Raw genomic sequence first — 22,996 nt, 5'->3', positions numbered from 1 at the left:
GTAACCTTGGCCAGATCTGTGCCTTGCCACAATTCTGTCTCTGAGCTCTTCAGGCAGTTCCTTTGACCTCATGATTCTCATTTGCTCTGACATGCACTGTGAGCTGTAAGGTCTTATATAGACAGGTGTGTGGCTTTCCTAATCAAGTCCAATCAGTATAATCAAACACAGCTGGACTCAAATGAAGGTGTAGAACCATCTCAAGGATGATCAGAAGAAATAGACAGCACCTGAGTTAAATATGAGTGTCACGGCAAAGGGTCTGAATACTTATGACCATGTGATATTTCAGTTTTTCTTTTTTAATAAATTTGCAAAAATTTCTACATTTCTGTTTTTTTTCTGTCAAGATGGGGTGCTGAGTGTACATTACTGAGAAATAAAATGAACTTTTTTGATTTTTGGAAAATGGCTGCAATGAAACAAAGAGTGAAAAATTTAAAGGGGTCTGAATACTTTCTGTACCCACTGTATTGCCTGGTGCAGGGTATCAAACATAAATAAATCTGTGGTGCTGACCAAAATCTGTCTGTAGCAGAGTATTGAAAACCAAAGTAGCCATGTACTAAATGTCTGGTCAGATTTGTAGTTTACTAATTCCATGATCAAATTTATCATTTTTATTGACGCAAAGTTCTTGTTTAAACATTAACATTTAAGAACTTTGGCTTCCTTTGTCAAAAAAAGACTTGGATAGATAGAAAATATGTTTATATTCTCAAAATAAGGCATCCAAAAATAATGGAATCAGTAACTAAACTTATGTATTGCATTGGAACTACTAGTGTATAAAAATATCTTACCGAGTGTATTTGTGGCGAAGTTCTTCTCCAAACCCTCCTCAGTTAACTCTCTCTGGTTGACCATACAGCCTGCATTGTTAATCTGGTGAACACGACAAGTGACTAAATGACTACACAGGCCAGTGTGTTTATTACAGTTGAACTAACTAAATCCTTGCACCACCTACCAGTACATGCACAGAGTTGCTTTGTGAGAAGGTCTGGGCGAACTCCCACACTTGTTTGGCGCTGGACATGTCAACTATGTGGATGTAGACATTCTGTGAATAAACAGGAAACATATATACTGTCAAACTTCTTCTCATAAAAGGAGAAAATAAAAAGAGGATGTTTCCTTGTGTGGATTTTTCTTTGTGGGACTGTCAAGAGCATGGGAGGTGGAGTTGTCGATAGTGCTGAGTGGCCAAAATTAAACTTTTGCTGCAGGTTACTTGTAATGCTGATGGTCTACTGTGTCATACTTTGCAAAAGCAGTTCATGTTATTTAATATATCTTGACCTGTTTCCAATTTCACACACATATTTGCTTGTAATAAAATCATTATAAGTTGCTTTGGACAAAAGCATAAAAGTTGGTTAAGTTTAATTTTATAGCCCAAATCATAAATTTGCCTCAGAGGGCTTTACAGTCAGAACCACAGGGGACTCTATCCTCTGACCCTTGATTCAGATAATGATGAATCCCTCTACTTGGACAGACATGCAACAGATTTCCCACCTGATTTTTACTCCGTTCCACAATTTCATCTTTGGCTGCTTCTGCTCGCTCCTTGTTTCGACACACCATGTGAACGGTTCCTCCTATAGACTCAAACTAAAACATATCAGTGGACAAGCCAGCAGGAACTTCCATCACCTTAAAGATTAGACCTCTTCTTGTAATTACAGTCAGAAACAAGCTGTAATGGTGAGGTGTCAATCTGTGCATCAGACTTTACTTTCCTGGTTCATTCATTGGAGTCAGACAAGTGTGTTGGTGACAAAACAAGTGGAAGAACTGTTCTTCGGTTGTCTCTGTGCTGTTAAAAATGACTTTTATTAATTGTCAACTTTAAAACAAACGCTCACCTCTGTTGGCTATTTCCTGCGCTGTGGCTTTTCCTATCCCACTGTTGGCACCCGTTATCATGAAGGACCTCCCATTCAGGTTTACATCCAGGTCTGCTGGGGAAAAATTCTTTGCTGCAGCTTCATAGCCACTCCTGTTAAGATCAAAGAGCAGTGCTGTAAATACACACTACACAGGCAACATTATTACCACAATAATAATTTTTACAATATCATTCAAGTCATGATCAAGCAAAATTATATTATTATAAAATTAAAATGATTAAACAGTGGGTTTTTTTCCTGTTTAATATCTCAATAAGAAAAACAGAATTGAAAATCTTTGGATTTGGAATATTTGAAATAAAAATTGCAATATTAAAAGACGTCACTTGCGCTCTGTGAACGTGTAATGAACATTTTTTAGGACATTTAGTTATATTTAGTAACCCAGAATACTCTAAAAACCATACAATAGTTGAATATTATCACTAATAAATATTTTTTTATATATGTTTGTTTATATATATATATATAAGAGTAGCCTACAGTCTGAAAGCAGGTCACAAGGTTAATACTACATTCGGAGGATTGGATAAGTGTTACGCAAACCATAAAAACGGCAAGAGATTACTGTGCACTGCAAGCTCTCCGTAGAAAATATGCTCTCCACTTACTTGGTATACTCCTGCAGTCCTTTCATAAACCAAACGGCGTTCCTGTAAATGGACATTTTTAAAACAAACGTGCCTTCTCTTCTTGTCTACAAACTGTCCTGTTGGAAACGAACGAGTGAACACAGTCCGGTGTTTATGTTTCATAAGAATGACTTGTGGTGTTATGTAGCAGAGATGTAATGAGGTGGTCGGAGAGTCACGTGTATGAACACCGGAAGTAATTTTATAACAACTTTGTAGCGCCCCTGGTGGATGTCTGCGTTTCTTGCTGTCAACACGGAAACATATCTACACAACAGGCGGTCTTCCAAGTTTAACTATGAACTTTAGCTCGAATACTTGATTTCAAAGACGGAAAATAAAGGAATAACATTCCCATCGACAGCCAGCAGTTAAGATGAGAGCTGCTGAATTGTTAATACTTAAGTGTTTGTTTCTGCGGAGATGTACAGTTGTCAGGATGGCCGAGTGGTCTAAGGCGCCAGACTCAAGGTAAAACCTTCCAGTGTACTGGGGTTTCTGGTCTCCGAATGGAGGCGTGGGTTCGAATCCCACTTCTGACAGTAACTTTTGGTACCGAAAAAACAATCATAATATGGAAATGCATAGATTTTGTTTTGTCCTGTGTTGTTTTTTTTTCCATAATTGTTGTTACAATTGCATTGCATGTCGACAAATAAATGTCAACAATGTTAGTACAAACAAAATATATTAAAAGATATATAATACATTAAAAAACAACAAACAAATAAACAAAACATGTGTAGTATTTGTCTGTTAGCCAGCTCTGATACTGTGGCATTTCAGCACAGTTTTCCCCTCATAATTAAACTATCTAACGTTATGCAGTTCCAATAAGCACCTTGTCGCTGGAGTTTCTAATATAGATTTTAGTTTTAGTTTATTATTCTATTTTCTTATCTACCTCATGTAGTGTGACAAATTCGACACAGCAGTTGTCCCGACTCCTGTGCTGGTTATCTCGAAATTTACACTAAATCTATAATAGTATAAAACAACATTAAATAGCCCGGACAGAGGAAGTCTAGCATGCAGCCACGGAGAGGGAGAGATCTGACAGGCACCGCACTGAAGAAATTAATACAATTAAATACATTTTATGACTCGGCTGCTGTATAATGCTGCAATTTTCCATTACGACGGATAAAGCAGATCTAGACATGTAACGTTAGGCTATCAATCGATCTAAGCCAGATGCACTCTGCTGAGGACAGACACAAGAAAAAACTTACAGCACCTGGTATTCCCAGGCGACCAGTCCTAACGGGACCGAGCCTAGCTTCGCTTTCTGGAGTGTTCAGGGTGGTATGGCCGTAAACAATGTTTATGCCTGCACACAGGTCCTTTATAAAAACAAGCAGCGTCTGCCCTCTTACAATGCTAACGCTGGCTATGGATAATCTACATTTTTGTAATTGCCACCAAATCCCATTAAACTCCAAATCCAACAATGAATTGACAACCTTTAACGTTACAAGTCTTATCTGTGTAGACTTAGCTTTATAAACTATTTTATTACTTGCATCTACACTTAGTTAAATGTTAAACGTTTAACGTTAAAGTGCGAAAAAGTGATGCATCTCGATATATTTCTTCAGTAATCTCACACTGTGGGGCCCAATCTGTCCTAATTTACGCGAGCTCATACAGCATTATTTAATTTGTTTTACAGAAAAACAATGTAAACCTCTACGTAGTAAACATTAATGAGCAGCAGTCAAACAGCCTTCTAGCCGCCTTCATTACACAGTTGTCAGGATGGCCGAGCGGTCTAAGGCGCCAGACTCAAGGTGACAAACCTTCCTAAACATGGGACTTCTGGTCTCCGAATGGAGGCGTGGGTTCGAATCCCACTTCTGACACTAACTTTTTCTCTCTGTGAGAGACACAGATAAGCTTGTGGATGATGCTCATGTTTTCTTTTTTTCTACGAGAACTATAATCATGCATGATGTGAAAACAATGCAAGTAGACCTACAATCTGAAAAAAAACAAGATACATATGAACATATTATGTAAACATATCTATATAAAGTATATATAATATGAACTAAAGTAATTCAACAGAATACAGTAAAATAATCATATATCACCTCAACAACAGCAAACAGGGCGGCAGTGGCCACCCACCAAACTCATTAAAAAAAAAAAATCCAACTACACTGAACAAAATTATAAACGCAAAACTTGTTTTTGCCATCATTCATCATGAGCTGAACTCAAAGATCTAAGACTTTCTACATTTACACAAAAGGCCTATTTCTCTCAAATATTGTTCACAAATCTGTCAAAATCTGTGTTAGTGAGCACTTCTCCTTTGCTGAGATAATCCATCCACCTCACAGGTGCGGCATATCAAGATGCTGATATATATTGGGGGGAGTCGGGGGGGTCTGGATTATCTGGTGTGACCACCATTTGCAGTGCAGCACATCTCCTTTGCATAGAGTTGATCAGGTTGTTGATTGTGGCCTGTGGAATGTTGGTCCACTCTTCAATGGCTGTGTGAAGTTGTTGGATATTGGCAGGACCTGAAACACGCTGCTGTGTACGCCGATCCAGAGCATCCCAAACATGCTCAATTGGTGACATGTCTGGTGAGTATGCTGGCCACGCAAGAACTGGGATGTTTTCAGCTTCCAGGAATTGTGTACAGATCCTTGCAACATGATGGTTGTGGATGAATGGCACAACAATGGGCCTCAAGATCTCTTCACGGTATCTCTGTGCATTCAAAATGCCATCAATAAAATGCACCTGTGTTCGTTGTCCATAACCACAACGTTGACATCAGCAAACCGCTCACCTAAACGTCGCCATACATGCTGTCTGCCATCTGCCTTGTACAATGAAAACCGGGATTCATCCGTGAAGAGAACACCTCTCCAAAGTGCCAGACGCCATCAAATGTGAGCATTTGCCTACTCAAGTCGGTTATGACGACGAACTGCAGAGACCCCGATGAGGACGACGAGCATGCAGATGAGTTTCCCTGAGACGCTTCCTGACAGTTTGTGTAGAAATTCTTTGGTTATGCAAACCAATTGTTGTAGCAGCTGTCTCAGATGATCTTGGAGGTGAAGATGCTGGATGTGGAGGTCCTGGGCTGGTGTGGTTACACTTAGTCTGCAGTTGTGAGGCCAGTTGGATGCCCTGCCAAATTCTGTGAAATGCCTTGGGAGAAGGTTTATGGTAGAGAAATGAACATTCAATTCACGGGCAACAGCTCTGTTGGACATTCTTGTAGTCAGCATACCATTTCCACGCTCCTTCAAAACTTGCGACATCTGTGGCATTGTGCTGTGTAATGGAACTGCACATTTTCAAAAGGCCTTTTATAGTGGCCAGCCTAAGGAACACCTGTGCAATATGCTGTCTGATCAGCATCTTGATATGCCACACCTGTGAGGTGAATGGATTATCTCGGCAAAGGAGAAGTGCTCACTAACACAGATTGTGACAGATTTGTGAACACTATATGCGAGAAATAGGCCTTTTGTGTTCATAGAGTAAGTCTTAGATCTTTAGGTTCAGCTCATGATGAATGGGGGCAAAAACAAAAGTGTTGCATTTATAATTTTGTTCAGTATATTAGTGAAGTTTTGTCATCTTTAAATTTCCAGTGTGAAGCTCCATTTCTCATTTACGGCCATACCACCCTGAACACACCTGCTCATGTCTGCTTTTAGAAGCTAAGCAGGGTTTTGCCTGGTTAGTACTTTGATGGGAGACTGGCGTGCTGTAAGCTTTTTCCTGCTCATCTGTCCTCAGTAGAGGGTGCTGTTGTTTCTTCAAGGCCTCAAGAAAGCAGTGCCAGTGGCTAGTGGAAAAAGTTATGTTTGTTCTAACTGGACTCTGTTCCCTGTATTATACTTGTATTTAATTTATAATGGTAATTTTCAGCAATCACATTCATTAGGGGGTGGGAAAATGCCATTGTAGGCTATATGGAGAACGAAAACTGACTTGAGTATAAATAAATAAATAAATAATTATAGAAAAAAGAATAAATAAATAAATGCTTAAATAAATGCAGAACTAAATGAATAAATATATAAATTAATGTTAAAATTAATATTGATATTAATGAATAAAAGTTGGTAATTAGTACATAAATTCATACACCTACATTAATTTGTTTGTATTTCTGTGTCTGTATGTTAATGAGGTTGGAGATCCTCAGAGCAGGATTGGTCCCCTAGGTGACCCAGACAGAAGCAAGCAATTCCTACCAAATCTTCGCTGTACATAATATACGTTGGCTATGCTAACATTCTGTGAGTCGGATGTTTGCAAACTATGTAATCTATGTAAACAGATATCTGTATCCACCACTGACATGCATAAACACTGTCAACAGCCAATCCGAATACCTGAAGCACTCTCTGTCACTTCCTGTCATCTGCTACTACTGTACAAATACAGTTGAACAAAAATGGAAAAACAGATGTCACTTTTCTTTATGTATGTCCTATTTAATTACCAACTTTTATGCATTTATTTGTGCATGTAATTATTTATTTGAGCAGTTTTTTATTATTTTGTTTATTTACAGCATTTCAGTATTTGAATGCAGTTATTTGCATATCTAGTTAACATATTTTATGTAATGATTTCTTATTTTATTTTTGTACTTATACATACATTTATCTATTGATATATTTAAACAAATCTTTATCGGCAATTGTTAATAACCATTACTGCGCAGGGTCAACGCTGGGGCCATTTTATTAGGCCTACACTTACCGTGTGAGTACATTTTTTATACAGTCTATGGTGAGCATTCAAGTCATGGAATGGCGACAGGATTATACAGTGTGAGTACTTAAATCATGAGCTTTGGCTTTACATTTCCAATGATTTACTCATAGCATGCAGTAGGAATTGGAATTAGACAGTATATCTACAATCATAGGCTATAGGACCAGTATGCCTAAAACAGGCAGGCTAACTACTGAACAAACTCTCCAAAACAATACTGTAGGCTACTGCTCTGTGTAGACTCACTAAGCCATCATGTTCACACAGGCTCTTAAATGCAAACTGTCCGTACACTCTTTTAAGTGTGTGAGGGCTCTTTTTGTTCTGTAGGCCTACTTTTTAAATCAATATCATATCAATGAATTGTCCTAAATCCTAAAATCGCCTCCATTTTCCCAGTCAGCATCTTTCGTCTTTTCTGGCTGCAAAGTGAAGAGGATTGGAGCATTACCATGGCTTTTGAACTGATGGCTTGGGTTTGGATTGGTTTAAAATGAGCCCAGCTCAACAATGACCAACAATCTCTCCACCACAACATCTGGGACGACGATAACCTGTGTTTCCTCTAGTAGTAGTTCTGGATCAACAACAACAATCAGAAATTCTTCCACTCTGCTCCGACCACGACCAGTGTTGCCTCAACAATGACAACCAGGTCCACCTTGACTACCACAACCAGCTGTCCATCCACCACAAGCACTGGTCCGACAATGACCAATGTTGCCTCTACAGCTGCGATCAACTCTGGATCAGTAACATCAACAACCAGCTATCCCTCCACTACAAATTCTGGTCCGATGTCAACCTGAGTTGCCTCTACTGCCACAACCAGTGCTGGCTCAACAACGAGAAGTTGTCCTTTCACCACAAGCACAACTCAATTTAAAAGTAAATGTACATTTGTATGTGGTATTTGAAACTTCAGATGTTGCCTCAACGACAATGACCTTTCCACCCTAGACTGAATCAGTTGTAGTTGTGTGGAAAACTGTACAACTCAGGCAAAATAATACTGGCACGAAGGGTGTTCTGATTGATATAGGGACACAATTAATAGTGTCAATTTCAACTTTAATTATATAGCATATATATAACAACAAAGGTTGACAACAGTGCTTTACAAGGTAAATGTACAACTAGAAGGCAGGTAAGGTATAAGGTAAAACTACAATAATAAAACAGTAATTACAGTACACAGTATATTATAGAATATATGATTATCTTGGGGTAAAATCTTAACTTGAAGGAAAAGCCAAAGGAAAGAGAGTGGGGGCACTGTGAGCTGAATAGCAACCTGAGATCCTCATGCAGGGATCTCTTGGCTTTTCAAAGTTAAGGACTAACAGTCTTTGTTGCTCTGAGGCTTTAGAGTCCTGCCAGAGTATATTGGTCTGTAATATATATATATATATACAATATACAGAGTACAATAAGGTCTGTACAAACTATTTAACCATATTTTTAAAAAATCCAAAAGTAAGCACTAGATGGCAGTCTAATATAAACATTGAAGGATTACATTTGAACGTAACCATCCAAGGACATAAGACAACAGTGTGAATTTTGTGACTCTTCAGTAAGAACAGGAGGCAGAAGTACTGTGCTTTGGGTTAATAATAATATTCTCTAGGTGCATTCACACTGTATTATGTGCTATACCTTTTCACATGGCAAACATAAAGACCACAAGCTCCTGTTCATGAGGATCAAGTTAATCATCAAATTTGTCTGACCCTATCTTCTATATATTGCTATTTTCCTAAAAAGGACACAGACAGGAAAGAAATTCATAATCCCTCCAATTTGTCAATCCTCTTGTTTTGTTATTACCATATAGGCCAATAAAACAACTTTGCAATTTGCTTGGTTATTAGTCATTTCTTATCATTTAAGAGTAATTACAGTAGGGGAGAGAGTACCGTTTTTCAGAAAAACCTGATTTTAAAAGTTAATGTTTCAGACAGAGATATATTTTTGCTGTGGTCACTAACTCACAGGTGTGGTCTATCAATATCAGGTGGTATTTTGTACAAATGTAGAACGACTGCTGTATAATTTCACTTTAAACATAAGTGGCACATTGTTACTTTTGACCCTGTCAGCTGGGAAAAAAGTAACACAACAATACAAACTAGATTTTTTGTGTTACACTTGTATTTAATAAATAAACATGACTGTGACCTTGTTAATGTGTAACTGCAAACATCTTTTGTCCTTTATCTTTAAAAAAAAAATTTAATTACGTTTTTATTTTAAATATTCAGTTTCAAAAGTAACCTCATAGCCCAAACTTGAATTGTTTAGAATATTTCATGTTATATTAAGGATATATTATAAATATATAATATAAATATGCAAATGTGTGCACCTAAAACAGGGGGGAAATGGTTAGATGGAGATTGTTTATGAACCTGACATGATTAAAATATTTTTTTTTAAATTAATTTAAATTTGTTTTAGTAAGAATAGTATGAGTGATCTGCATTTTGAGTTCTTTTTAATGACACCTATTGCACTGACATCCTTAGGAGACAGGCCAAAATAAATATCAGCCGCTCTCTTAATATAAGCATGCACCTTCCTCTCCTAGTCCAAGGAGAAGACTTAATAATGCGATCTGTACCTGTGGTCTAGTCTTCTCCCCAATTATCTCTGCCCTCCTCCTGCATTATCTGAACAAAGCGCATGGCATGTGGCATGAGACTAATGACTGTCTTTCTGACCCACGCTATTGGCATATTCTGTTGGTATAATATGACATAAACATGTTTTAATAAATGCTGCAACACAGAGAAAGTCACCACATTAGCAGCAAAGTGACCACAAGTGTTTCTTTTGTCCCGACAGGAACTCCTGACATGTAAACACGATTTATTTTTATACTGAAAAACTCTGACAGGGCAAACTTCAGGGTGTGTTAAAGCACTAAATAACCTGTAGATTAATCATTTACTGTGACACATGAAATGAGAGAAAGTGCTGTCACAGCTTGGACTGCAAATGCAGTCAGGGCTCTGAGAAAATCACCTTGTTTCGTCCCGTGTTACTTTTGCCCGGGTTTACCCCTACAACAATTTCCCATTTAACCAATCTTAACTTAATCATTCGGAAAATGAAAAGGCTACCAAAAACTACAAATAAAACTAATTGTACATCTATTACAGGACACAAACTCTTGTCTCCCATACTTGAAGGACTCCACGTGAGGCTTTAAACTCTAATTTGTCTGATGTGAATGTTGTTCCTCTTCAGGGGTCAGTTTCACAAAGATAGACTTTGATTATGCTGTGACTGGTAATAGAATTCAGACATTTAATTTTATCCGTTTATTAATTAAATTAATTAAAAGCTGTCTATTTCTAAGCTGTTGGACTACTTATGTATGAATCCTTGGTAAATTACTTTTTTCAAAAAGAACATTGCTTATGCTCAGCTTCCTTCACTCCATCACAAAATGTTTGGCTTCTGGGGGAATTCGAGAGTCACAAGGAAATTTTATTGGAAAAATTCAGGGAAGAGTGCAATAATATAAAAAAAACCCTCTCTTAACATTAAATGTCAGCCCAGTACAGACCTGTTGCAGACCTGCGATTCTGAATGTAGCCAGGCTCAGAACTTGTGCTAATTGGTCAGGCTCAGGATAGTTTCCTTTAGATTTACAGATACATATTTTAAGCTTGGGTAGGACTTTTAGTTTAGAAGCGTTTTTAGAAATTCTCTTTACATCATGACAGCAATCAATAAATCAAATGCTTTGACACAAAAATGAAAAAAAAACCTGGTGTCTGTGGCTGTCACAGGCATAGACTGTATTGAATTGGATGTAGTTACCGTGACATCACCCATTGGTTTGTGACCTACAGTTTTAAAGCCTCGAGTAAGGCATTTTGGCCATGCTGGTGAATATGCATCCATCAAACTAAGTAGCTAGTGCTAACTAGCTAGAGTGGTTAGCATGGTGCATCTGTTATTCACAATAACTGCGATATTAATTGCGGTTCTAATTTTGGCTAGTGAAAAACAGGCTTAAAACAAAATATCGGAATAAAACAGCCAAATCCTTTGTGTCTTTTTGTACAACCAAATGCTGAACAAGACATTTTTAGGCGACCAAAATGTTACAATCAGTTGAAAACACAAAGATCTTAGATGAAAACAGCATCCAAAACCAAGTTAATGGCTAGCTAAAAGCAGTGCCATTAAATAAGCCTTTTCAAATAAATGTACACAGTGCCAGGTCAGTGACAGTCACAGTGGTAGCGACTTGTCAATCACATTTGAAGAAGACTTGAAACTAACAATTGAGACCATAAATTCATTAGGAAAGTGTTTGCTGACATAATAAATCAAGTGAGAAGTCTGACTTCTTTTTGCAACCAGCAAAGCCCCTGTTGGCCATTACAAAAAAATGCAGGTTTAAGGCAATTCCACACTGACTTCACTTTTCAGACCTGGAGGTTCCTGCTTGGTCGCAGGACTGCAATAAGCAGGGCCAATCATTTTATTTTGCCAACCAGCCTATGTGTTTTGGGAGAGTGGATTTTTTTTGGTTAGATACTTTCAAAATCTTGCTGTCTCTTGCTAGTTCTCCAACATTGCCTAATACAGCTTTAATTGTATTCATTAGTGAATACGGTGTGAAAGGACAAACAAATAAAATTTTAAAAAGTTGCACACATTGTAATGGGACAAGTCAGCCTGCTGTTGCGCAAATTGATGTGAAGAGAGAGAGCAAACCAGTGGCAGATGGTCTAAAAAGCAATATCGCAGTAAATGGAAAAACCTGAATGTTAAGTCTCGGGAAAATAGTACCTGTCAGAGTAGTAAACAGTGAGTTGTCATCTTTGAGTAATTCTCAACAGGCCGTTAAAAATATAATTTAACTAAATTAATTGCTTGTTACCACATACTTAAACACATCCTACCTGGTGTCACTTAAAATTCAAGCACAAGAATAATGAACATAATGCCCAGAGAGCAAATTTTTGCCTGGGGTTAACAACCCCCTAGGGATAACAGCTATTCTTGGGAGGATATGAAATTCAGTGTGCAGACTTTATCTCTTTTTCCACTGTATGAGTTCAGTCTCATTTCTTTTATCATATAACTCAGTAAGTTTCTAGTCGCACAGCCCCACCTCAATGTAACCAGGGATTAAATCCTTGATCAAGCACAGAATAAATTATTAATTCATTTTACCAATGTGTCTTAAAAAGTTTTGGAATGTTAATTTTCTGAACAGAACACGTCATTTTTTCTGTTCCCATGAGCTGTGCGGTTTGGAGGGGGCATTCCCTGCTGCCCTCAAGCCCTCTCCAACAGGCCAGCAGAGCTAGACAAACAAGACCCGGGGTCCAGTCAATTTGTCTGGACAAATGTGGGGATTTGGGGCCACAGCAAGCTATGCAGTGATGAGTGCTAATTGTTTGTATGCCAAGCAACTCCCCTCAATCCCCTTGTCTCTTAAGTAACTCTATTAAGTAACTTGAACCTGACACATCAGACCAGGGAATGTGGAATTCAAGTTATTTTTTCCCCTCATTTACAATTAAATTCTGTCTTTTGAATGATCAGTCCATTGTCCATGAATAAAATGTAATAAAATGTGATTTTTCAATGTATGCTTTGGTCACTCTTCTCATTATTTCGCTTTCATGCTCTCAGTTCTGTGGAACAAGAGTTAAAACGGGGTCACATTAGGAGGATGGATGAGGAGCAGATGGGTATGGGAAGACGTGGTCCCCTTATAACTTCACCCCCTGGTCAACAATAAGCTGAGGCCGTACTGCATGAGGACATGTGGCTGAGACAATCTGAGAAAGCGGCTTGAGCCAGGCATCACCTCAGGCCCCTCCACCAGTCCAATGAGGTCTCCCCCTGCGCTCTCCTGGCATGCTGATCAGAGGATTAAGCATTGAGTCAAGAGCACGCTAGAGAAAGGGAAAGGCATGCAGGGAAGATGAGGTACATGCCGGTTTCACACACACACACACACACACACACACACACACACACACACATACACACACACACACAAAAAGGCGAGCAGATGTGTATCATGAGTACTACACATTTGCCTGCACCATTGACAGCTTGTCAGTAGAGGGTACCCCAGTGTCGCCACTCAACGTTTGCACAGAAGAAAAATTATTTAAAAAATAGCACAAATATATTTTCCTCCTTATATAGTATTATTATTATTATTTTAATGAATGGGGAAAGAAAGTTCACTTTTCATTTTCCCATCTTTTCCCTTAAAGGGAAACTAAGTTCTCAGCAGCCGTTAAAAACACAACTGAAGACATCAAGTAATAATGTAATTCGGGTAGACTGTTTACACATAAACACAAGCAAGCATCACATCTACACTGACTGCAGACTGAAAGGAAGAGGCAGAGTCGTTAAAAAATGCTCCCACAAATTACAGCCAATTCAGGCCTCTTGTGTTTTGTGTTTGTGGTTCTGCCCGCCAAACAGGAGGCAGGTGGTCAGTTCTGCCTTAACATGAAGCCAAGAAAGTGTGGCCTCTTCCTGGGTATACCCAAGCAGTGACCCTTCGTCTGGTCATACTCGCTCCTGAAACACGTACACACACACACACTCACACAATCTCTGTCTCTCTCTCTCTCTCTCTCTCTCACACACACACTGGATACTCAGAAAGGGGTGGCTGGTTCTTCTAGTGCTGGATGTAGGGGACAATAACACATAAAACAGAGCATGTTCTGTTGACATTTGCATACTTTTGGCCCAGGAGGCAAGTCCACTTCCACATTAATGTGGGTAATTGTGTGCATTAAGCCAGCATGACCACACACAAAAAACATGTGGACTGGGGAAACTGAGCTTCTCTAAACTACCCATTTGTAGCTGTCAACCTTCACAGACAAGTTTCCTCTTGTATCTTATATTTAAAGCTTTTGTTGTACTGCATCAGATGTTACAGTTGTTACTAGTAGCAGTCATCCTTGTTGTTGTGGTGTGATGACTCATCTGCTTGACCAATCATATGTGACAGCACTGCTTGCAAAGTACCTGAAACTTGCATCTAACATCGCCGCCTTAGCAGGGCAGAGAGCAGTGGAAACAAAAGCAGACCCCGTGGCACTGGCTACATGTCTTGTTAAGTTCTTATATATAAGGACTATATTTGAGGTTGATAAAGTGATTTGATGAATGGTCTCAATGCAGTAGCTCAAGACTCACTCTTAGCTAACTTGCATTTATGTTTGTCTTATATAGTTAGTCAGTGGTCGATAACAACTACATAGTGTGTCCAGCTATGTTAGATTAAAAAAAACAGTGAATATGTTAACTGCTGAGAACAGTTTCTCGGCACTATCTAATTCAATTTATACAATCTATCTACTTAAACCCCAATCCTTAGCAGATGATGGTAGAAATGCACAATTTTTTTTGAGTGATATATAAGTATCTTCTTATAGTTTTTTGTATCTCAGTGAGGCCATGTGGACGGGACCACATTTGACACATTTTCAGGTTTCTGTCCATTAATGTGGACATGGCCAAAGACATGTGAAAAGCGGTCCAGTGATTGTTCAGCACTGTGTGTGTCTGTTTGCATATACATGTGCATGTGCTTTGGGAGTGGCAGGTTGGGCACGGAAGCCACAATATGTGCTTTAATACAGACCAACAGCCACTCTGTCAAAAAGGAGGAGATGGAGCAATTAGCCCCGCGAGGAAAGCGAAAGAAAGAGGGAAGAACGAAGGGAATTGTGAATTTGACACATTAAATGGTGGCGGTCATTAGCATGTAGCTGTGTAGAGTTGGGCTGTATTCACTGGATCCTTGAATGCATATTGCTTTGCTACCACAGCCATACCCCCACCTCTCTTCTCAGTCTGTCCATCATCCCCACAGCCACCTTTCACTTGTAATCACCCTATTTGGCCTCCTATTTCATTCAGTTTCTACAGCTTTTCTGTCGCCTTCATCTTTTTATGCCGTCATGCTGACTGGAATAGAGGCCCTGGAATCCCGAAATCAAAACAAATTAAGTTGGATAATTAGAAGTAGGAACAAATGAAATGTCAGACACTAGTTGATAGATTCAACACCGATAAAAGCATGAGCTTATTATTTCCTGTATTGGAACCAAATATAAAGTTGATTCTGTGTTTATAGATGACTGACCAAAATATGTGGATGCAGTTCCTGCAGGGTTTCTAAGGACACATTAAAAACTCATTTTGACTTAAATTAGGCTTTCATTTTGTTGAAGACCTGACACAGCTTCTGTTGGAGCTGACTTTCACTCGTTTGTTGTCTCTGCTATATGAGCCTGGAAAAGAGCAAAGTAGCGGGCCCAGTGTGGTGCCTTTTCCTCCATTGTGCTGAGATCACCTCATGCCAGCTTTCCCCTGTCACATTAGCACACGTCAAGACACCAAGGAACACACAACCCACAAAGAAAGGAAGTTTGTCGTCGGGGTTTCACTCTTTCTACTGAGTTTTATGTTTTCTCAATGCAGAATAGTAATTTAGCAGGTTATTAAGAATTATTATTAATTAAAATCAAGACTGAATACAATGTGTATCATGAATTAACAAGGATGGGGATTTTGAACATTGTATTTGCAAATTAATGACGTAATGCTGACTCAGTCATTTTGTGTACAGCTTGTGTACATGCATGCGCATGGGATACGTGGTCACCCCTCCCACCCAATATTTCAACTTTCAACTTAAGCTTTATTGTCCCTGATGGGAAAATTATCCTTCAGACAGGTGAACACAGGTAGAACACACAGAGACATGGGCACACGGACTAGTGTACATAAAACAGGATATAATACAGGAAACATGAATACATCAAGTGACAACAAGAAACCCAGTGTTGCCAAAAACATAATCAGTCCCCATTAGTTATAGGGGAACTAACTAACCTGCTGAGTCATCACGAGTAACAGTTTGGTGGCCTGAGGGATTAAATCATCATTCACCCTGTTAGACCTGGCTTTTGTTTGTTTAAAACTCTTCCTGGTGGACAGAAGCTATTTGTAATGACTAGTTATCAAATGCCTCCAAAAGCTCAAAGAAAGCAAATTTTCTCCGCTCAATATTCCGCGATAAACTGATTCTGAAACACGCTGGATGTTCAGTGTATTCCTCCTGCGTCATGTTGGTGCTCATGTCAACCAGTACAGTGAATATACCAGCTCAGGAGCGCGTGCCAAAGATTTTGGTCCGTTCTGTATCCTGTGATTGCCATGCACAGATCTCTGATCTACACAATGCCTGCATGCCAGGTTGGTCCCCCCAATGTCTGACTGAAAATCTTTATAATAAGATGAAACAGACTTTGGATACACAGACAAACAGTCGGATCCATTCATTATTGCTTTTAGTATTTTTATGGCGTTAGTTGAAAATAAAAAGCATATAGAATATTGCCAGCGTCATCCTTTAAAGTGGTGAAAACCAAAGCCCATTCTCCTCTTTACACTCCTTTCCCATTTTTTTCTGGTAATCCCTCTCTTCCAGTGTGGCCTCCAGTCCCCTTTTTCTACTTGGCCTGCCTATCTCTCTCTCCCTCTCCCTCTCCCCTCTCCTCAGCGCCAGTTAGGGCCGTGCATCCCGAGCTGTCAGAGCAGCAACAATCCCAGTCCATTAGTATGGTAATGAGGCTGCGGGCCGACAGGTGGCCTGCTAGACAGCTCAATTAAACTGCTCATTAAAGAGGAAAGTTAACGAAGCTGCAGCCCGGTGCCAGTACGGCTTTAACACATAATGTGATGTCACAGGCAACAAATTGCTGGTGAGTAGGGGAGTGTGTCAGTCTGTGTGTGTGCGAGTGTGTGTGTGTGTGTGTGTGTGGTTGTGTGTGTGTGTGTTTCCCATTCTGTGTCTTTGTGTGCACATGAATAAATGTGTGTGAGTGCGTTCTGACGTATATAAGCAGTTAGTGTGTCTGTGTGTGGCCAGAGATTGAAATAACAGGTCAGAGAAAGTTAGATGGACGTTACTAATAAGGCAGAGATGATCAGAGAAGATGAGAGACAGGGAGGAGATGGGACGGGAAAAAAAATATGTCACTCAAACTTGGCCTTTTACTGTCCCATCAGGCTGCCAGCGGCCAAATTCTCTGCATCATTAACTGGACAAAAACATGGTAATACTTTAATTTCTATAAAAACAGACAAAAATACACAATGACACAAGTTACTGCACATTATTTAAATATTCACCATCTCTCAACTAGCTGTTTTAGGAAAATTCAACTACATTCAACACAACTAAAGCAGCTATTTGGAAGTCTAAACAAGTCATTACCCCACTATTGGTAAGATTCTTTAAAATCTATTGTAAAACTATAGATAAAGTAACCAGACTAGAACACTGTTTTTGGCTACTACGGTAGATTTATTAATAAATGATAAAGATAGATATTGTGGGAAATATTGCCATGAAGTAGTCCTTCTAAATGATTAAACGGATGGCTACCTCAGTAGAAATGTTTTACAAATTTTACAGTTTTACAAATCTCTGTTGTCTTATGGTCTATTACCATCCTCTCACACAAGCCTGTGACGTATGTTGTTGTTGTATTGCCAGAGCAATGTGACCTGGTTAGCAAAACCGAAAATTCATCTAGACCACAAAATTGTTGTTGTTGCTGGTAGAAGATGTTTAAAGTATTTTACAACAGGTTTTACCTTCAAGTGGTTAATACTCACTCTTCAAGTAATAGGTTCACGATCAAAGAGTTCTTGGTCATTGTAAATATTTCTCCTCTCCATACTGACTGTGAAGTAAGTAGTGAGCCTTGTCTTGGATTTGCATTTCATGTAGGTTTTTCTTTTATCTGGTGTTTTATCCCATTCAGTTACTAACTGGAGTATCCCTCGGTCACAGCTCTGACAGGAAACAATGTCCAGGGAAACAAAACGTTGGAGAAAACAAGAAAAAAATGTGGCTAATTTGGACTGCTGAGGTCTCATATGGGATTTAGACCTCACCTCATAAGTTGGATGGCCTGACATAATTCACAGCATATATCTGCCCACCATCAACCTGAGTAGAGGTAAACTAAAAACACCTGTGTGAGTGTACAGAATTTACCCAAAGAAGCTATTTAATGGGCCATTTGAGCTTTTGGAAAATTAATGAAATCATCCTTTCATTAGTTTGAATCAGGAACCGGACCTTTAGATGTGAACCCGCCCTATGAACAATGACAAATGACACTATTTATCCATACTTCCGTCGTCAACCCCTTATCCTGCGTACAGGGTCGCGGGGGGCTGGAGCCAATCCCAGCTGACATCGGGCGAAAGGTGGGGTACACCCTGGACAGGTCGCCAGTCCATCGCAGGGCCACACATAGACAGACAACCACTCACATCCACACCTAAGGACAATTTAGGGTCACCAATCAACCTAACCTGCATGTCTTTGGAGGGTGGGGGGAAGCTGGAGCACCCGGAAAGAACCCACGTGGACACGGGGAGAACATGCAAACTCCACACAGAAAGGCCCGGGGCAACCGGGGTTTGAACCCACGACCTGTGAGGCGACAGTGCTATCCACTGTATCACTGCGCGGCCCATGACACTATTTATAAGCAATCATTTTAACAAGCTTAAAGTAGGTTGCAGTAAGATTTAATACAAACATTATGGGGTTATTTCACCCCAAAAAAGGGTGCTTATCGAAGTACATATGTCTCTTTAAGTAACTGAAAACATTAAACTTTTTGCTGCATTAAGTGCTTAAGAATAAATTACAAGATTTACAGAACGTGATTAGTGTTGATTCAGTTATTTATTTTAATTTGATTAGTCTGGTTGGGATGTAGGTGGGGGGGTATTGAGTGCAACATGTTTTAATAGTCACACATTGTTTATTATGCATGAGAATAAAGATGTAACACGACATGGTAATCAGTTTGTAACCCTGACCAATTTAGACTGTAATCTGGGGGGCGTGCTCTCTCAAGTGTGAAAATGGGGCCATATGTGTCTTGCCCCTCTCTCTCTCTCTCTCTCTCTCTCTCTCTCTCTCTCTCTCTCTCTCTCTCGTGTTTCAATCTCTGCGTCTGTGACATGGGAGTTAATGGGGTAGGACTCCGGTCAACAAACGGGGTTATGTATGGGCACAAACAAGAACACAGTGAGAAAACAGACCCACCAGATTCGCTCAAAGCCGTCTGAAAGATGTCTGCCCTTATGAATATGCTAATCCTAGTTTACGATGAACAAAAAAATGCTCATTAATTAATCAGCAACAATAGCCTCTTTTAATGACCCACTAGCTGCCGTTGGAGACGGAGACTAGTGTATGTGTGCGTGAGAGAATAGAAAACAATATTAATCCAAACATTTTGGCAGTTCATTAAATATTTTATACTCACTGTTGGTGGGTAAAGTTTCATGAAACTGTAATATATTTTTTGCTTTTCCTCCTGCACGATAGCATGTGAAAACCAAACATAAAAACAACAAAAATGATATTGTGTTATTGGAAACACCAGTCTCATTCAAAAGATTGGAAACTTCACTGATTACCATTTTGAACAAACATGATGACTATTGTCATTGTGACAGACAGTGATTGACAGGCAAACAGAGACAGGCCAGCAGCCAAACACACAGTCAGAGGTGTGTTTTGTTTGAATAAGCTGTTTCACTGCATTGGGTATTAACCTACATAACACAGACCTCCTCAGCTCAGAGATTATGTCAACTGAACTGAATGGAAACAGACCATTTTGACCACAAGCACAAAACTAGACCAAACCCTCAAACATTTAACAATAACACAGAGGGCCTTACTTTCATGAGTCAGGCTGCAAAGCAGAAAGTGTATAGTCAAGTGTGCTGTGCCAAGCTCACTTCTTTGTATATTTGGTGCTAGAGGCATGTGATGTACCTCTATATTGGGATGGAAAGAGAAAAACATCATACATAATAGGAAGGTGTTAGCAACTGGGACCATTATGGCCAATCACACCCTCCCTGCCTTGATGTGAGGGAAAAAAGTTTGTAAAAAGTCTCTTGAAATGCAACTAATCTGAGTACAACAGATGAATAAGGTACGTCCTCCTGTAGAAAATGATTGTGTTGTGAGAAAGGAAAGGACTGTGAAAACAATCCCTTTTGTAAACAAGCTAAATATCATATCATCTAGAGAAATTTGCTAATCTGCCAATGAGATGATTAAACTAGCATAAAAATTAAACCACGACATAAGACTATATGATCACTAGCTGAACTAGAGCTTGATATGACTGATTGAATTCCACTAAGTTTAGTTTAGTTAATACTTTGAAATAAGACATGAATTACACCCGATGGTGAGGCTTCACCAGGGGGACTAATTAGATGGATGGACTGTCAGAGCAACAAGTACATGTTACAAGTTTCAACTCATTGTTTTGGTTTTGCAGTTCTGGTTCATTTTCACTGATCTCATAGAGTTGTTTTGGGGCACATGCAGCTGTTTTACATTTTACTAATTTTACATTTTAGCTTTTGTTATATATGTCACATGGTCTGGAGCAACTAGGTTAAGTGTCAGCATCTGGACAGCATTAAGCAAGAACTGGGAAGTGCTGGGCTGACAATGGGAGATGCATTTATGTCAATATTTTTAAGGCTGCTCACTTTAATAATCACAAGCTTTGCTGCTTATTACAGGAACATTTTCCCATATTGTATGATGTATTGTTTTGTTTGTCTGTAAAGTGCCCTAATTCACACCATCGTTTGTTCCGAATTTAACTTCTAAATTCTCCTTCGAAAAATAGTCCCCGACTTCATTATGTGTTTTACCCTAAGGTGAAGGGAAATTGGTTACAAACAGAGCAAGGACATTATGGGGACCATTTGACCACACCCTGCTCTGCTCCCACTGCCCTGCCACTTCATAACACCTCTCTTTTTACATCTGTCCTGCGTCCCTTCAGCAGCAGTGGATCATTGAGGTCCATGCAGTCAGCAGTCAGCAGCCCGCTGGTCTATTATGCCGCTAATTGGTGGCATGAGTGAGATGGCTACAATATCAAAAGGCAGGAAGCAAAGGTTGGAGGGACTGTGGGGGGTGGGGGAGGGATGAGGAGATGGAGAGAATGAAGGCAGGAAAGGAAAACTGAGAGACAGAGGGAGAAAGGGAGAGATTTGTTCTCATTAGAGGAGGGCGTGTCTATTCTTCACGTTAGAAGCAAATTAGGCTGACAGGGGAGTGACAAGTTTTGTGCATGTGTGTGGGTGTTTGAGTGTGCATGTCAGTCCAAGGGGTTCTGGTAACAAGTGTTGTGTACGAGCTGGACAATGGAGTTACCAGGTGTGGGTAGGAGGCTTCCTGATAAGCTGCTCTCATAATACTGGCTCTGTTGGTGGGAAACAGAAAATGGAACTGTGGGAACTCAGTTAAGCAGAGGTGGAGAGAGGAAGATTAAAACAGAACCGGAAACAAGAGTTGGGTTGGGGAGTAACTATGAATTAAACAATACTTTTTCTTTAATTGATTGATTAGTATTGGCCATTTGTGGTCCTTTTTCCAAAACTGTCTCATCCCACTCCATTAAAGGGGCACTCCTTGAATTTTACACCTGAGGATCAATTTACTTGTCACGAGGAGTACCACTCACCGTGTGGAAACCCGTTGATTTGTGGACTGCTGTTTTGAAGCCTTGAGTTTGGCCGTTAGGCCGGCGCCATATTGACTTTTTGCAATCAGCGGCACTGGACGTGACAATATTTGTACGCGACGGTGGACTAGTTAGCTTGGTTAGCAAGGTGCATCCGTAATTCACTTTTACTGTGATTTTAACGGGGATGCTAATTTTTAGCTATGTAAAAACAGGCTTAAAACAAAACGCGCTTACCGGAAATATTAACAGCTGACTCCTAATAAGCTTTTTCAACGATGCTGGTTAAATTCACACAGAGTAGCGGATACGAGTGGCCTCCAGCCTGATTGACAGGTCGCCATGGTAACAACTTGTCAATCACAAGGTAGTACCGCCCTAAAGTACGTATATGCTGCCTTATCGTATTTTCCTCTAAATCGGACCATATTTTACTAAATGAACATCATGTTTTTTTAAAGAAGGTCTTGAAACTAATGATTGAGACCATAAACTCATTATGAAAGTGTTTACTGAGGTAATAAATCATCTGAGAAGTAGGGTCATTTTACCATTACTTCTAATGGAGCCAGACTTCTTTTTGCAACCAGAGGAGTCACCACCTGCTGCCCGCCCGTTCGATAGAATGCAGGTTTAAGTTATTTCTGGGTGGCCTCACTTTTCAGACCTGGAGTTTCCCACTTGGTGGAAACAAAAGAAATAATAACCCAGATTATGTCACAGTGATGTCATCAGGGCTCTCTCAGACAGAGCCTGAGATTTTGCAGAATATCTGTGTTTCAACTGGAAAGGGTGTGGAGGAGGGTGGTGGATGATTAAAAATGATACTTGCATTATGGGAAGTGGAGGACCAAGCAATGTTTGGAGCTTGACTCATACTAAGGACTTAATGTCAGGATGTATCAGCCTCAGCCACATCAGTTTTGACTATTTTCTTAATCTGTCTCTTGTAAGGCTCTCTAACTTTATGGAAGTCAAATAAATTGCTGGAATACCACCCTAAAACAGTGGCATTGTTTCTGCTACACAGTATATGAAACTGTTAGTTGTTCAAATAAATAAACACACAACT

At 39.6% G+C, this 22,996-nt stretch overlaps 1 protein-coding gene and 2 non-coding genes across 3 annotated transcripts in view; 2 read left to right on the top strand and 1 right to left on the bottom strand.

Moving 5' to 3' along the window:
- The window catches only part of dhrs12 (dehydrogenase/reductase (SDR family) member 12), a 7,383-nt gene extending 4,489 nt beyond the window's left edge, over nt 1-2,894 (bottom strand). Inside the window, exons 1-5 of the mRNA XM_046055062.1 lie at nt 2,528-2,894; nt 1,872-2,005; nt 1,522-1,604; nt 971-1,063; nt 804-885 (exon numbers count right to left, since the gene is read on the bottom strand). Of these exons, the coding sequence (XP_045911018.1) occupies nt 804-885; nt 971-1,063; nt 1,522-1,604; nt 1,872-2,005; nt 2,528-2,583 (448 nt within the window). The 5' untranslated portion in view covers nt 2,584-2,894. The remainder of the gene's footprint in view (nt 1-803; nt 886-970; nt 1,064-1,521; nt 1,605-1,871; nt 2,006-2,527) is intronic.
- Nucleotides 2,895-2,981: 87 nt separating this feature from the next.
- On the top strand, nt 2,982-3,090 carry trnal-caa. The gene is made up of 2 exons: nt 2,982-3,019; nt 3,045-3,090. It is a non-coding gene; the product is annotated as a tRNA-Leu (tRNA).
- Nucleotides 3,091-4,300: 1,210 nt separating this feature from the next.
- trnal-caa lies at nt 4,301-4,410 on the top strand. Its single transcript has 2 exons — nt 4,301-4,338; nt 4,365-4,410. It is a non-coding gene; the product is annotated as a tRNA-Leu (tRNA).
- Nucleotides 4,411-22,996: the final 18,586 nt, after the last annotated feature.

Source organism: Micropterus dolomieu, linkage group LG07, assembly GCF_021292245.1.
Source record: "Micropterus dolomieu isolate WLL.071019.BEF.003 ecotype Adirondacks linkage group LG07, ASM2129224v1, whole genome shotgun sequence".
NCBI classification, from domain to species: domain Eukaryota; kingdom Metazoa; phylum Chordata; class Actinopteri; order Centrarchiformes; family Centrarchidae; genus Micropterus; species Micropterus dolomieu.
The sequence above is the reverse complement of the archived record's forward strand: the minus strand, read 5'-3'. Positions and strand labels throughout refer to the sequence as shown.